The sequence below is a fragment of the Cyanistes caeruleus genome, unplaced genomic scaffold (assembly GCF_971803275.1).
Source record: "Cyanistes caeruleus unplaced genomic scaffold, bCyaCae1.hap1.1 HAP1_SCAFFOLD_80, whole genome shotgun sequence".
Lineage (NCBI taxonomy): Eukaryota > Metazoa > Chordata > Aves > Passeriformes > Paridae > Cyanistes > Cyanistes caeruleus.
The window spans coordinates 2,134,341-2,150,312 of NW_028255890.1; the positions used below are offsets into that span (position 1 = coordinate 2,134,341).

Below are 15,972 nucleotides of genomic sequence, written 5' to 3' on the forward strand. Positions count from 1 at the left end.
TGCCTATTATAATATATACTATATTTATATCCTAAAAGAAAATGAAAAGAAGAAAAGAACAATATTTAAGAAACAAAAAAAAATCTCTGCTGGTTCAGGTGGCCCCAGCAGACAGAGCCTGCCGGGTCAGTTGCCAGCAGAGCTCCAGCAGCGCAGCCAGCTGAGGCCCAACAGACGAGGCCGTGTCCTCCATGCCCTGCGCAGCTCAACTTGCAGGTTCTCCAAGATGGAATATCGAGCCGTCTCTACTGCCTGGGTGATGTAAAATGTTTGAATTGCCAGGTTTCCGATGGCAGGGCTGGTGTCACAAACCACGTTCTTAAGGGCTGGAAGAGAGATGAACAGAGCCACGGTCAGATTCCCAGACCTGGGAGGCCCACGGAGAGCCCCCGGCCAGGGCCATCCCAGCCGGCTCTTGCCATGGCCAGCAGGGAGCAGGGACCAAGGGGATCAGCCCGAAGCTGCTGGCCACGAATGCCCCACGTGAAACCTCGGAGTGATCCACCCACGCCGCCCCTCATCCGCACATTGAGCAGAGACCTTCGCAGACAGTCCAGGACTTGCAGCTCCACCCAGCAGCCCCGCTGACAGCCCGCTGCCCTCACTCACATTTGTAAATTAGCTGCAGGTCTTCTTTCTGCCGCCTCAGGAGCCGCCCGGCCATCCCTGGGAACACAGAGCCTGTCAGGGCCCCAGCGGCACAGCTCCCTGCCAGCGGCGCTGCCAGCCCTGTGCTCACACGCCCTCCCGCCCCGGCAGGGCTCAGCCCGGGCCCGTGCCGCATCCTGACTCAGCCCAAGGGCACGGCTGCCAGAGGCCGGCAGCAGCAGCCCCGAGGGCAGGCGGGGCTCCAGGGCGTGGGGCCCGGGTGCCGCTGCCGGGGCAGCAGTCGGGGCCGGGGCCGAGCTGTGGCGGGGCGGGGAGGGAGCCCGGGCTCGTGGCTCACCGATGAACCTGATGGCCGCCGCTCGCAGGGGCTCCTGTGGGCTCTGCAGGTACGGCAGGGCCCGACGCAGGTCCTCCGCCGCTCGGTTCCTGTCCTGTGCCAGCTGGAGAGAGCGGCAGGAGGGAGGGGTTGGCGCGGGCTCTGCCCCTCGGCCAGGCGCTGCCTGCCCGGCCAACCCTGAGGCCCGGCCAGCAGCCGCTGGCGCCGAGCTCTGCAAGGGGCAGAGGGCCGGCTGCTGCCCAGGGAGCCGCGGTGCCGCCCTGCCCTGCAGCCCCAGTGGATCGGGGCTCCATCGGAACCAGGCTCGGGACCACAGGAGCCTGAAGAAGAAGCCGTGCGGCCCCCGGGGGCGGCACTGGGCAGGGGCGCAGCTGCCAGCCCCACACACCGAGCGCTGGGGACAGGGGGCTTCTCCAGGCTGAGGCTGGGCCTTCCAAGCCGTCCTTACCAGGCACTCGGTGATCATCCACAGCTTCTTCTTTTTCACAGGTCTTTCAAGATCTCTCCTCTTCAGGAACTCGGCCGCACAAAGCAGCGTTGCCCAAGAAGCCTGGAGAGCAGCAGAGACCCGCAGATGGCCCCACAAGTCAGGACACAGGACCCGCCCGCATTCGTGTGCCAAGGCCAGGAGGAGGCTGCAGCCGGCAAGGTGCCAGGGCAGGAGGCGGCCGAGCCCCCTCCCCGGGTGACAGCAGCAGCCCAGGAATCCTCACCTCTGCCACCTGCTGGTTCTCGTCATGGCAGTGGAAGAAGAGAGGCAGCAGGCTGTGGTGCACGTGTGACTTCAGGGCCTTTTTTTCCTTTTCTGTTAGAAGAGTCATCAATGATCGGAAGAATAATATGGACACCAGCTGCACCTGGCTATTATCCTATATGAAAGGAAGGAAGGAAAAAAGACCTCAGCCCTGTCTGCATGGGGCTCAGCAGGGCGCAGGCCTGAGAATCCCCCGGGCACCAAGTGTCTGGGCAGCAGCCAGTGGCCTCGGCTGGGGGCACAGAGCCTTACGTGGTCAAAGAGTGGCAGGAGCGCCTCAGCCAGCTGCAGGGCAATGGGGCTGGGTATCAGCATGTCCTTGTCCAAGACGATAAAGCTGAGCACCATGACTGTCATCCTGACTATCTCTCCATCTGCATCCCACAGGAAATCTACAAGACTTTCAGTCAGGCTCCGCATTTTTTCAGCCTGTGTGGAAGACAAGTCTGTGAAACGCCACCCTGCTGCCACAGGGCCAAGAGGCCAAAGGCCTGTCCCAAAGCACTCAGGAAGAAGCAGGAGGCAGGAGAGCTGGCAGCAGCTGCCTCGGGGCCCGAAGCCCCGCCGAGCCCAAGGGACTGCGTTTCCCGGCGCAGCTTCAGCCACTGCCCACTTCTCACCATCGAGGGATCGTCAATCAACTTGAAAAGGGCCCTGAGCGCCAGGTGACGCTTGTCCCTGCTCTCGCTCCGCAGGTGCCTTGAGAAGATTTCCAGGACTCTGTTAGCGCTGCGTTCGCTCAAGTCCAGGTAGTCCAGGATCTGAAAGGCACAGGGCAGTGACAGGGGAGGCAGCCGGCAGGAGCCCAGAAACAAGACAGGAAACAGGGCCCAGGCAGCAGCACAAGGCATGGGCACCGTCCCAGGCAGCTGCAGCTATGAGAGGGCAGAGAGGTGGCAGGCAGCTCTGCAGGGAGGCACTTTTGGCCATCAGGCTCACCTCCACAAGGAATGCCAGGGCAGGCAGATCCCAGCGTGCCTCCTGTGTGCTGAGCAGCTGGAGCAGGTAGGGAACGATGCGGGAACACAAGGGGATAGAGGCAGACGACATCTCCCTGCCAGGGTGAAAAAGTAGCCCAGACTGTGAGCTGGGAGGACAAATATCTCCCAGGACTGATTGACAGAATTCAGATCTTTGAGCACCATCCTGCAAGGATAGGGGACCTGGGCCCTTGGGGAGGTGACTCCTTGTGGGCACCCTCCTTTCCCAGCCTTTTCCAGTCTCCCTAGCCGTCCCTCGGTGACGAGGCCCTCTGGCCCACGACAGTGGGGACTGTGTTGGGCAACCTCAGCACGGGGCACAAATGCCAGAGGCAGTGGGGAGAAGGGGGTCTCACCTGGCCAGCAGACCCACGGCATAGTGGTGGGTGTCAGCAGAGAGCAGCTTGTCCCAGCCACGCTTGTGTTCCATTTCCACCACCACTTCCTCACGATGCATTTGGCACAGCAGGGACTTCAGGGCCTGCACTGCAAAGCTGTGTGCACAGCAAAGCCCAGGTCACGCTGGGAGCACTGGCTCGTGCCGTGGAGACATGGCAAGGACAGGAGGAGTGGGATAGAGCACCTGTTGGGGCTGATGGCAAGGCCGTGTTGCTCCTGGCATCCCTTCCAGAAGGCATTGAGATCCTCTGGCATCTCCAAAGTGCTGAAGAACACTTGGAAGAGCAGATGCACAAAGAGGCGGGGGAAATGCACCGTCACTACATGTGGGACGCAGGGCATCTGAAGGATCTTCCACATCAGCACAGTTGCCTGCAGAGGACAGAGAACCCTGAGACAGCGCTCTGTGCCGAGGTGTGCGGGTGGCAGGGCCTGAGTGTGGCAGGGAGCGGTCAGGGGAAACCCCTGGGGAGCTCCACGCCTGGTGCCCCTGAAGCTGCCCCTAGGCCAGGTTTCAGCCCAGTGCCTGAGGCAGGGAGATGCAGTTGGGGAAGGAGGAAACTGAGCTGCTGAAGAGGTGGCTTGCCAGGGGCTGAGCAAAGGCCAGTTGCAGAAACTCACAGCCAGGGCAAAGACACCCGTGTTGTCTCCATCAGAGGTGCGCGTGCTGTGCTCTGGCCAGTTCCCCAGCACATCGAGGACTATCCGGTATGCCCGCTCCGCTGTCCTGGGCGAGCACAAGATGGTCTTCCACATGGTCATAGCAGCTCTGCGGGGCGACAGCTCTGTCTCACGGGGGTCTCAGACACATCCCCGTGGCCTGGGCAGCAGTGGGGGGGAGCTGAGCTTGCTGCCAGCTCTGCCTCTGCCTGCTGCCCCTCGCCAGCAGCAGCAGCCAGGCAGCCCAGCCCTGTGGGGACAGGGCCCTGAGGGCCATGGCATGGCAGCAGGCTCGGGGACCGATGTAGCAGGGCTGGGAAAGGTCCCAGGTAGACAGGACCCTGGAAGTCTCTGTTGGTCAGACACCTGGGCCAGGCTGTGCAGGCTGATGGGCTGAGGAGCCCTGAGCCCTCTGGGCACGTGGGCCCCGTACCTGTCACACGTTGGGGCCACACGCAGGAGAGCAATGACCACGTCAGCGGGCTGTGCCTCGCTCAGATCCAGCAGGGTCCTGTTCAGCCTGTGCTCAGAGAACTGATTGGCCATGAGCCACTGGTGGATGTACCTCACCATGGCAGGCACCTGGAGAAAGCACAAGGGGAGACTTGGAAAGCTGCCACAGGGAGTCAGGAATGTCCCCAGCTTCCCCAGAGAAGTGCTTCCCTTCTCAGCACGCTGCAATGGCCTCAAAGGCTTCGAGTGATCAGCAAGCGTGGCTTGGGAGGCCAAGCGATCCCTGGAGGATCAAACCCTGGCCACAGGCTGCTTACTTGCTTTTGACTGTAAAAACCCTCCTCTACAAGCATATCCAGCAGGGCAGCAGTGGCCTTGGTGTTGAAGATGTATGAATAAGGTCTGAGCCCAGTGGCCATGGCGCTGGTCCCTTCTTCCCGAATTCTCTTGATGAAGCTGCAAACCAGCTGTAGGAGAAGGGCAGGAGACAGAAACATCGGGGATGTTCCATGGAGTGCTCCAGGCGTGCTGCTGGGCTGAGCAGTGCCAGCAGGCCCAGCCCAGTTGGGGATGGCTGCAGGTACCTGCGCTGTTCTGCGGAAGAGGCCACCGCCAAGGTCCTGCTCTTGTGTCTGGGCCATGGCTGCATCTGGCAAAGAGCAGCCAGAGCTGAGGGGCTGCGGGAGAGGCCGGAGAACGCAGCCCAGCCCTGCGATCCCCAGGCAGGGACAGCCCCGCGGATGCCCCAGGGGATGGAGCACGGCCACTGCTGGGGGGGCAGCCCCAGCCCCTCTTTTATGCTGTCCATGGGTGTGTCTCCACAGGACAGGGTGGGATGGGATGAGATGGGATGCAATGGGATGGGATGGGGCCAAGATGGCCGCAGGCACCAGCCCTGTGGCCCAGCTCTGCCACTCACCCTCCTCCAGCGGCCGGAACTGCTGCACCTCTTCGGTCTCTGGTGCTGGGGCAGCTCCAGGGCCTTCTTCCTCTTCCTCCTCCTCCTCCTCCTGCACCCAGGCCAGCTTGGGCACTCTTGGGGGTCGCTGCTCCATATCATCTTCAACACTCTCCCATCCTTTCCATAGGAACAGCACCAGGGGATGGCATGGCATGCAATGGGATGGGGCCAAGCTGGCAACAGGCGCTAGCCCTAAGGCCGAGCTCTGCAACTCACCCTCCCGTGGTGCCTGGAACTCCTGCACCTCTTCAGTCTCCTGTGCCAGGACAGCTCCAGGGCCTTCTCCTTCCTCCTCCTCCTCAACCCAGGCCAACTTGGGCACTCTTGGGGGTCGCTGCTCCATGGCAGGGACTGGATTTATAGCTACTTGCAGGAGAGATGGCTCGGAAAAGCTCCGAGTCAGCAAGTCCTGCAGTCGTGCCTGGAAGGCACCTGCAAGACTCAAGTCCGGGCAAGACGGCAGGACAGCGAGTCCTGCACTTGTGTCTTGAGGGCTCCTGCCACAAGGACAGGAGGCTCCTCGTCAAGGTTTGAGGTCTGGTCTCAAGGGCAGTGACTGCAGGGATGGGCGACACCTCAGAAAAGCTCCGGGTCACCAAATCCCACGGTCTGCCTTGAGAGAACCTTGAGAAGCCTCGGCAAGGCCACAGGTCAGCAAGTGCTGCAGTCGTGCCTGGAAGGCACCTGCAAGACTCAAGTCCTGGCAAGACGGCAGGACAGCAAGTCGTGCACTTGTGTCTTGAGGGCTCCTGCCACAAGGACAGGAGGCTCCTCGTCAAGATTTGAGGTCTGGTCTCAAGGGCAGTGACTTGCAGGGATGGGCGACACCTCGGAAAAGCCCCGGGTCACCAAGTCCCACGGTCTGCCCTTGACAGAACCTTAAGAAAGAAGCCTCGGCAAGGCCACAGGTCAGCAAGCCCTGTGGTCTGGCCTCGAGGTCACCTGTTGGAATAACGCTTCGGAAAAGCTCCGGGTCCGACACAAACGAGTGTGCTGTGCGGGGGCTCCTCACAGCACCGCTCTGACGCGTCCTGTCCCGTCGCGTGCACCGAGCACTGTGGCGTGGTCCTGTCACCGCCAGCTCCTATGCCACCACATGTCACAAAGGGCCCTCTGACACCCTGTCCCTTTCCATCCCATGGTGACCATATGTCACAAAGGGCCCTCACGCACCCTGCCAGCTGCCCTGGTTCCCCCTGCCCCCATCCCCCCAAAAATGGCCCAGGTTGGGAGGAATCTCTTGCCCAAAGGGTCTAAGACAGCCCAACAGGATCTTTAGGAATGCCTCAAACCATCAGCCAACGCTGCCCTGCTCTGCAGGCTCAGGGCAGCAGAAGGAGCCCCCAGGGCTGCCGACGCAGCCGCAGCAGGAAGGGCACGGGGCCTTGCACAGAAGCTGGCACGGCCTCCTTGGGACACGTCCCAGCTGGTGGCCATTCTAAACCTGCAGGTGTGACACAGACAAGGAACGTGTGGGCCAGGGCACGAATGCTGCTCTGAGCCCTGGGGCCCGGCCAGCACTGAAATCAGCAGGTGTGGCAGAGTCCCCGCCAAGGCAGACCTGCCACCCCACCCGAGCCCTGGCAGTGCTGGCACTCGTCTCCTGCCCCAGAGACCTGTACCCCTGGGGGGCTTCTGTGCCAGAGGGCAGCCAAAGCCCACATCTTTTTAGAATTTTTCCAAAGCCTGCCGACTGTTTTCAAGGTTTTCTTCCTATTTTCTCCCTAGTGCACAATCTCCAGAAATTGTGCTTTTCCATCCTTTTGCATTTATTAAATTGACCTGCAATGACCAATCAATCAAAATCCTGGGAAAACTTGAACTTCAGGTTGAACCCGGGCAAAATATTTATCTCCCACACTTGAAGCCATGAATTGCCAAGTACTGTCCCCGCTGTCATACCCTGTCCCCTGTAGGTGTGCTGATGCCATTTCAAAGGGGTTGCCAATGAAAACCAGTTTGAAGATTTTTGTAGTTTCCACATTGGCATTCAAATCCTTGACTAGAAAAATCACATGTCAAAATTTCTAGGATTCTTCCATACCAAAGCTGTCATCTTCACCCTGGATTTTAGAGTGTCTGAACAGTCACACAAGGTTTGAGTTTTAGACACTACAGAAGAAGTCTTTGCTGTTGGGCTATGCCATGACATCAGCATATAGTCCTGATGATTCCTTTAGGCAGGAGCAGCAAACACAAGAATGAGCCAAACAAGCTATTCCTGTGTTCTCATGTCCTGCACAGCAGTAACTGGGAATTCAAGAATGGATTCAGGAAGCAATGGGTGCACAGGGAGCCACAAAGACTTTGGGATGCTGAAATGGACCAGCCTGGTGCCTGTGCCTGGGCTGCACCGGGCTGAGCTCCAACTGGACGATCTAACAATGGCTGAATGGACACACCGTGGGCCACAGGAGACTCCTGCTCCCAGTTCTGTGAGCTACAATATTCATTTCAAAGGTGAGATAACCTTTATAAAGTACATAGTGGAAAAAGTTAAAATTTTTGATATTGTGTTTTACCTTAAGATTATTGTTTCTACCTTGTATGATTCCATAATCCATTCAGTAATTCAAGGAATACTGAACAGAAAGTAACTATAATAGCTCAAAAAAATGTTAACCAAATTTGAGAGAGAGTGGAAAAAACTTGATGCAGCACAAGAAATGTTAAAGAAATTAGAAATGGAAATAAAGTGAATGCAAAAAATGAGATTATTGAGAATATAGAAAAAATACTAAGATTCAAGTTGTTTTTTTTTAAAAGCATGAATCAATGTGGTCAAAAAGAGAAATGCGGGATTGCAGTAAAAGGAATTGATTTGTCCTAACTAAATAGTAACTGTTATTGAAGTTATTATTCGAATCAATCAAAAGAATCAGTGTTACAAGGCAGATGCAGCGCTTTACAGATGTTACATGTTAAAATTGAGGTACAGGATGTAGTCTGGAAGATAAGTGATGTCCCAAGATGAAAATGGCCTTGAGATAGACTGTCGCCCTGAAAACTCAGCTTCTGAGCTTGCTGACATAGTTTTCTAAGGACTTTCCCAGGAGAGTAACTGTAAACATAGATATGTGTACATTCTTTCTGTTACACGTCTTGTGATGGGCATCTCTCATGGCCAGTGCAGTGAGAAAGTGTTATCCTGACCATCCAATCCCTGGCCATGGTCAGAAGCCTATAAATCCTGGGAGGAAAAATAAATTCTGCACTTTCTTTCACCACACCTCAACCTGTGTCCGTGTGATCTATTCATCTTCAGCGGTAACATCTGGGGAACCCCGACGTGTCTTGCACGTGTGTTACAGGGTACTGTCTAGCCTGTGGCTATGGATGGTTTTGGGCTTTCTCTCAGCGAAGGCCTGGTTCTGGAAATATGGCATGCGGTGTCTGATCAGAGAGGGATTGATGTTTCATATGCTGACTTTCAGCGATTGTGTGAGTATGGGAGAATTGAGGGGTTTTTCCCTGTGGTTGAAGCGATTTTTTCACAGTCAGCTTGGGACCCTTTAGGCGATTCCCTGATTGAGGCTCTGCTGGTCGGTTATGAGCCCCGGCTGCTCCGGCTGCTCGGGATCTGGCGAAGGTGCGACGGGTTGAACGGGGCCGCCGCGGGACCGGTGGGTGTGACCCCGCCTCGACCGGCGCCCCGGCGGTGTAGGCCCGGGGCGGGGTTGGATCCCTGCCAGCAGGCCGTTGGGAGCGCTGCGGACCCAGGGGGTGTAACGCCGCCTCGGCCCATGCCCCGGCGGTGGAAGCCCGGGGCGGACTCGCCTCCTCCGTGTGCCCTCCTGGCACAGACCGATGGGGGGGTGCTTGAACGGGGGGCGGCACCCACCCTGGGGGATGCCTCAGGGCCGGTCCCGTGTCCCTGCTGCGGCTGGGCCATGCCCTGCCCCGCGGTGGGGGACGGGCAGGGCCCGGGCTCCACGCCGGTGGCCGCGCACGCTTTTCCAGCAGAGGAGCAGCTGGCACCGCTTCTTGGACCTTTCGCCCCGAAGAAACGCTGTTAGGGGCAGTTCTGAGCGCTGCCCGCCCCGCGCCGGATTCGTGGGGGGTGGGGGCGGGTTCTGCGAGTGGTGCCGATGCCAGGCCGTGTTCTGCCAGCCCCATGCTTCCGGATTCCCATCCTGCGAGCCTGGATTGTCCCCTTGCAGCAGAGCAGGACGGTGCTGCGGCTTCACAGGCTGTGCCTCTACCGGCACCTCGGTCCTTCCCGGCGCTGGAGGCGGGCTGTGCTGAACTGCCTCCAGCCCCCCCCGCCTCGGGTTCCCGGGCATCACCCGAGCCTGTGGCTGGAGCCGGCCCTCCCCCGCCACCTCCTGCGGCCGCGGCAGACCAATGTCCTGCGCTAGTTACCACTGGCTCGGGTGGTGCTGCCGCAGGGGCGAAGTCAGTGGCCTTGACGGGCCAGGGGTCCCAGGCTGCTGGAGCTTCTTCAGCTGGCCTGTGGACCTTGTCCTCTTGTCAGATGACTGTGCAGCTGAGCGTATCAGGCATTCCATGTGTTTCCGAATGCTTTGGTCCGGTGGGTGAAGGCATGAGTGCTCTTCTTGTGGCGTGGATGAATACTGTGTTCATGCTCAAGGCACTATTGCTCACCCAGGGGATGTTGATTCGGAATTCCTGGGGTGCATTTCTGCCATGGGTTCCACACTCACCCCTCCTGTTCCTATCCCTGCAGGACCTGGATTTGCTCACCTTGTGCCTTTTGAGTTTTATGTTCGCAGAGCTGAGAACCAGCTGCGGGGAGATGGTGGCTTCGGGTTCCCTGGACCTCCCTGGGTCACTGGACTGCTGTTCTGACAGCCAGGGATCATCCTGAATGGGTCTACACCATCCATCTCCTGTCCATCCTTGGTGAGGTGCTGTCAGAGATTAGCTTCTGCGGGTTTTTGACACTGGCATGGACATCACGATTGTCAGGTTTGCTGATGGGCCCCAGAGTGACCCTTGGAGCCGATGCTGACAGATTCTATGCAAAGAAGAACTTGAGACTGACTCTTTGTTCAGCAGATTCTGTTGTCCTTTCCCATGATAGACTAGTCACCCTCCGTGACTTGATGCAAGAACAGTTGGATCACAGTGATCTGGAGTTTCAACCAGTCCCTGGCACATTCCTGTTTTCTGTGTCAAGAACAAGTCTGGGAAATGGAAGTTATTGCAAGACCTCCAGAAAGTTCATGCTATGATGGAAAGCATGGGGATGTTGCAGGCTAGCATGCCTTCACCTGCCATGCTTCCTGCTGATTGGCTAGTCCTCATTGTGGATCTGAAGGATTGTTCTTTGCAATTCCTTTGCAAAACAAAGAACAGACCCAAATTTGCCTTTCTGGTGCCAGCTATCATTAATGCTGAGCCCACACAGAGATATCAATGGAGATTTTGCCATAAGGCCTGCAAAATTGGCTGGCATTTGCCAATGATATGGAGCTGCAAGTGACTCCAGAAACAACCTCCTTGAAATTATTTGAGGGTCAAAATAATTTTTGGGACGAACAGTCCCGCATCTGGAGGTGCAATTCTTTTTTTTTGCATTCAGTGCAGACACTGCATGAATGATGTCCAAATATTAATGGAGTTTTACATGGTTGTGTCCTCATATGGGACTGACCACGACTAAACTGTCTCCCTTGTTTGGTCTATTAAAGGGGGACTCTGATTTAAAGTCACCTCTGACACTGACCCCAGAGGCACTGTAGATGCTGGAGGAGGTTCTGCAAGCAGTTTCTGCTCCTCAAGTTTATTAGATTAATCTTTCCATTGATGTCGCTGTTTTGTTTTTAGGTTGGTGGTTTTTGTTTTATTTTTTTGGAGAGTCATGAGTTTAGATCAGCCCAATTGATGGAATTACAGGCTGCTGTCAGAGCATTTCATAAGTTTTCCCAGGCGCCTTTCAATCTGGCCATGGATTCTGCCTCTGTGACCAAATTGAGAGCCATCCACAAGCAGGTGTTGATGTTGGACAATTGTTTCATTTATTTTTGAGTTTTGTTGGTTTTCTGCTTTTTTTTCAAAAAAAAAAAAAAGTTTTTTTTTGTAATAATGAAAGGGTGAGCTATCACCCTGAAATTACAGCCTTCTGATTGTATGGAGTATTGTATTTTCCTATTATTTATCTTTTTGATTGTTTATAATGTTGCTAGTTTCTTTGTTCATTTTTCTTTTTTCTTTTCTTTTTGTTAAACCAAAAAGGGGGAGATGTAGCCCTGAAAACTCAGCTTCTGAGCTTGCTGACATGGTTTTCTAAGGACTTTCCCAGGAGAGTAGCTGTAAACATAGATATGTGTACATTCTTTCTGTTACACGTCTTGTGATGGGCATCTCTCATGGCCAGTGCAGTGAGAAAAATGTTATCCTGACCATCCAATCCCTGGCTGTGGTCAGAAGCCTATAAATCCTGGGAGGAAATAAACTATAAACTCTGCTCTTCTTTTCAGCACACCTCCACCTGTGTCCGCATGATCTATTCATCTTCAGCAGTAACAGTATCCTAGTTCTTGTCATCCAGAACCATGGAAAAATCAGGGGTGCTGTTGCATCTCTGTTGCAATGTGATGTGTCCGACCCACTATAATATTTTTTCCCCTGATCTATCATGCTGAGAACCATGCAAGGCTGTAGAGAGGTCAAGACAACCTCTGTTTTTAAAACTGCCCTGCAGCTATTCCTTACGGTGCTGTCAGCAGGGAAGACATTTTGTCTTCTAAAACCTTACTTCTGATAGTGTTTCCCATCTGAAAACTATCTGGGCCAGGGGCAGCACCCAGGGACCTGCCCTGCCTGGGGGAACTTATAACTGGATCTTATAACTAAGTATCAGAAACAAGGGCACACACTCTGTATTCCAGACTCCAACATTTTATTCTTATTCTTAATTTTCCATGTTTTAAGTACTACTATGTCTTGATCTACTTCAGCTTCCACCTCTTGTTCCTAATATTCCTATTCTTATTCTTTATCATTTTTTGGTTTCTGGAGGGTCTTATGCAGGTTTTAGTGGGGGGGGGGGGGGGGCGGGGGCTGGGTTTTTTTCTTTCCTACTACTACTTCCTAAATACAACTTTCTTTTCTTTTGTTAGAATTGTGTGTGTTGCAGTCCAGCAGGCCGCCGTCATGTCCTGGGAGCAACACCTCCTGCCTGTGTCCATTCCTCATGGCCAAAGTGCCACAGGATCAGCAAAGTCCTTTCCGAAGGAGAGGAAATGGCCTTGGAGTCCAGCAGGGAGGAGCTGGAGCCAGTGTCCCTGCAAAGGGCCAAGAGCCGTGTGGCTGTGGCCCTTGGGGACCCGGTGCAGGGGTGCCACTGGCAGTGCCAGGCTGCCGCTGGGAGCCGATGACTTTCCAGGTGCCTTCCTGGCCGGATGATGGGCCGGGATGCGGCGCTGAGCCCCGGCAGTGAGGGTCCCCCTTTGGGTGCCGCTTTGGGCTGCCGTGTGCCCTCGGGGAGCCGCCCCGGGGGTGCCGCAGAGCGGCCGCAGGGCCAGCGCAGGCCGGGGCAGCCCGTGCGGCTACCTCGGGGCACCGGGCAGGCTGCGGGGCAGCCGCCATCTGCAGCCTGGTGCTGCTGCCAGCGGGCGCTAATCCTGTGGCTGTGCCGCCAGGCAGGGGCAGCGGAACAGCCCCCGCAGCGCCCGCAGCCCCCGCCTCAAGAGCGAGCGGCCTTTCCTGTGGGGAAGTGGCTGCCCAGGAGAAGAGACATCTTCCACTGTGGCTTGGGCTGCCAGAGGGCCAGGCCCGGCACAGAGTTGCTCTTGTGGGCACAGCTCGGGTTCCTGGCTCTCCACCCAAGCTTCTCGAGGGACAGGCAGCAGGCTTCCCTCTTGGGCTAAATCTGCCAGTCTCTGCTGCCTGGCCTCTTCTCCTTCCTCGTGCAGCTCCAGGACGCTCACCTCATCCCAGTCATCGTCCTCCCGCTGCCAGGGCTTGAGCTGGCTGCACAGGATGTCACAGTATTCCCTGCTGTCCTGAGCCAGTTCTCCATCAGTGTCATCATCCCAGCTGGACCTGGAGGATTTTCTCTTTGCTTTGCCTCCAGTCACCTCCTGGCCATCCAGGGACAGCTCTTGCTTGTGGCAAGCTTCCCAGTCCAAGAGTGCCCGGCAGCTCGTGCCTTCTCCTGGGGACAGCCGCTGCTCAGGAGATTCTTCCCAATCTGAAAATTCCTGACAGTGATCGCTGTCTGCCTGCCACAGCTCCTGCTCCCTGCACTCGTCCCACTCGGAGACAACTGGGGAGGGCTCTTGCTCCTTGCCCTCATCCCAGTCCCAGAAATGCCAGGAGCTCCCCCATACTTGGACCAGCTCTTGCTCAAGGCCTTCTTCCCACTCAGAGAGCTCCTGGCAGCTATGGGCTTCTCCTGGGCACAGCTGTGGCTGAGTGCAGGCTTCCCCTGGAGTCCCTTGCTGGAACTTGTTCATTTCTCCTTGGCAGACCTCTGCCTCTTCCTCAGCGCAGGGCTCCACGGCTCCTCTCCTCCCTCTGCTTGCCCTCTCAGCCTCCTCCTGCTGCTCCCTCAAGGCTTGGGCTCTCTGTGAGCCGGGCCAGGGCCTGTGGGGCTGGGACTTGGGCTTTGCCTTCTCCTCCTGCATGCCTGCAGTCCTCTGGCGCACACAGGTACCTGGACACAGCCACTGTCCTGGGACAGACCCGGGCCCCGCAAGCCCTTTATATACTCCCCAGCTGGGGAGGGGCTCTGCCATGTCACAATGGACTTTGGGCACCGCAAGGTCCCGCGTCACCACAGCCCCTGACCCATCGTGCCTGTGTCACAAAGGCCACCCCGGCACCCCGTGCCTGTGTCACAAAGGCCACCGCGGCACCCCGTGCCTGTGTCACAAAGGCCACCGCGGCACCCCTTCAAAAGCCCAAGGCACCAGGAGCAGCCGGGAGCAGCTCTGGCCTTGGGGGATTGCCGCCCCTTTTCTGAGTCGCTCCTTCAAATGATCAGGAGTGGCTGGGGCCAAGTGAAGGTGCAAAAGGAGACCGTGTGTGTCTTTGTTTGAAAGACAGGGGCCTGCTAAGGGAGGCAGGAGGCTCCTTTGCAATGGAAAATGTAAACCCCCTCGCTCCCAATTATTATCCCTTTGAAAGGCACTCTCTAGCAAAGACAGGAGGACAGGAAGAACAGTTTGTGCTGCTTTTGCATGAATTGCTGTTTGGTGAGCAGGGAAGAAGCCCCCCATGGAAATGATGTTACTGAGAGGAGCTGCTAAGCGAGAGCTGCCTCTGTGCCAAACAAAATCCAAGAGCTGGCTGGCTGTGGGAACTGACTACCTATTAAAGCATTTAAAAAGCTGGATCCACCTCTGTGAGATTGACATTTTGCAGACAAGCAAGCCCGGGAAATCTCTCTCTTGCTTCCACCTTTGAGGAGGTATTCGGCTGCCGGTCGGGCCAGGCCCCGCTGCACTGCGGCCCTTACAGTCGTGCTGACAGTGGCCGCAACAATCCTTAAAACTTCAGGGTCCCCTGACACCCAGACAACCGAGGAGAAAATTAAAGGAGCGAGTGCCGTGGAGTCCCCAAAACCAACTGGAATAGGAAAATCAAGTAGGGATGAGGCCCATAAAGCCTGTGCAGCACAGGAACAAAGTGCAAAGACCAGGACTAGGGGCAGACAGAACAATATCTAGGGGAGGTGTGAGGGCGCAGTCTGAGGGCATGGGTCCAGACACAGGCTGGGGTTAGAAAGCTGCAAAATACTGTGATGAATTGCAATCAATCTGGGGAGAGATACGGGAAGATTCTAGAAACATAACTTTCAGTGGGGTGACTTGATGAACGTATGAATTGCCATTAAGCCTTTGGCAAGCGCTTCCCAAGGCTTGAACTCAAAGCCTGCTGCTTCAGGGCTGAAGTCTTTCTGGCCCTGTGTCCCAGAAGGGCTGAGTCACACAGGCTCGGCCTGGTGGGGCCGGGCCAGCCTTGGCAGTGACCGGGTGGGGACGGGAGGCTGCGGGACCCCGGTTGAGGCTGGGCCGGACCACGGCTGCTCACACCTTGCCAAGCCTAAGCTGTGCCCCCCTGCGGCCCCCGCTGAGCTGGAGTCCGCTGGGCTCCGGGAGGAGCTCCGGCTGGGTCCAGGCCCCCTCGGCCGCGGCCCGTGCGGCACACGGTAATTGAAACAAATTGGCCAGGAGGCAAGACTCCTGTTTGATGCCTTTCTTAGGATTTGGCTCTTGGGGTGGGGGGGGGGGCCAAGGGGTTGCTTGCACCACAGCCATTCCCACACTGTCAGCTCCAAGGAGGAGACACAATTCAGCTTTGCAGCACACACTGCAGAGCTGGGGCTTCCGTCCTCAGGAAAGTAGCCAGGAGGCCTCTTGTTCAGGTTCACTGTCTAGGGGTGTCAGGCCATTCCTGTCCTCTTTAGGTCATGGTGATGCAGGAAGATGGTTTCTAAGGGGGTATAGGTGATGCAGGGAGATGATCTTTCATCATAGCTTGCTAGAATATGTTTCCTTGTCCTTTTATTCCTCTCTTAGCTCGTTGTTTTGGTGCCTTGCATGCCTTAGTTTGCACACTACTCAGTTGCACAGCTTCCTGGGAGTTTCTTTGTTCTAGTGTGGCACAGCTTCTATGGGAGCTGCTTTGTTATATAATAGCAAGGAAGTGAGGGAAAGGGTACAGGAATGTCTCATAAGAACCTTTAAAACACTTCAGAAACTGGTAAGTAATTAACCTTACTAATAACCATCGGAGTAAACAAGGGGTACAAGTTTACAAAGGGGATAAGAACGTTAACTGTACATAAGCTTCTCCACTGGGAGAATATCCTGACAGAGTCTTGTTCTGGGGACTCTACTTTTCTTAG

At 56.2% G+C, this 15,972-nt stretch overlaps 1 protein-coding gene across 2 annotated transcripts; it reads right to left on the minus strand.

Moving 5' to 3' along the window:
* Positions 1-6,212, minus strand: LOC147646780 (maestro heat-like repeat-containing protein family member 7). 2 transcript variants are annotated; one of them, XM_086872997.1, is made up of 16 exons: positions 5,370-6,212; positions 5,112-5,270; positions 4,777-4,841; positions 4,510-4,659; positions 4,173-4,321; positions 3,701-3,848; positions 3,264-3,451; positions 3,037-3,174; positions 2,640-2,754; positions 2,321-2,461; positions 1,953-2,129; positions 1,660-1,815; positions 1,395-1,496; positions 947-1,049; positions 610-666; positions 1-326 (listed from the first exon to the last, which is right to left on the minus strand). In XM_086872997.1, exons 1-16 carry the CDS (start codon positions 5,494-5,496, stop codon positions 127-129), a joined length of 2,175 nt encoding a protein of 724 aa, XP_086729123.1. In that variant the 5' UTR covers positions 5,497-6,212; the 3' UTR covers positions 1-126. The 2 variants fall into 2 exon arrangements, with proteins under 2 accessions (XP_086729123.1, XP_086729124.1); XM_086872998.1 differs by having other exon boundaries at positions 5,112-5,652.
* Positions 6,213-15,972: the final 9,760 nt, after the last annotated feature.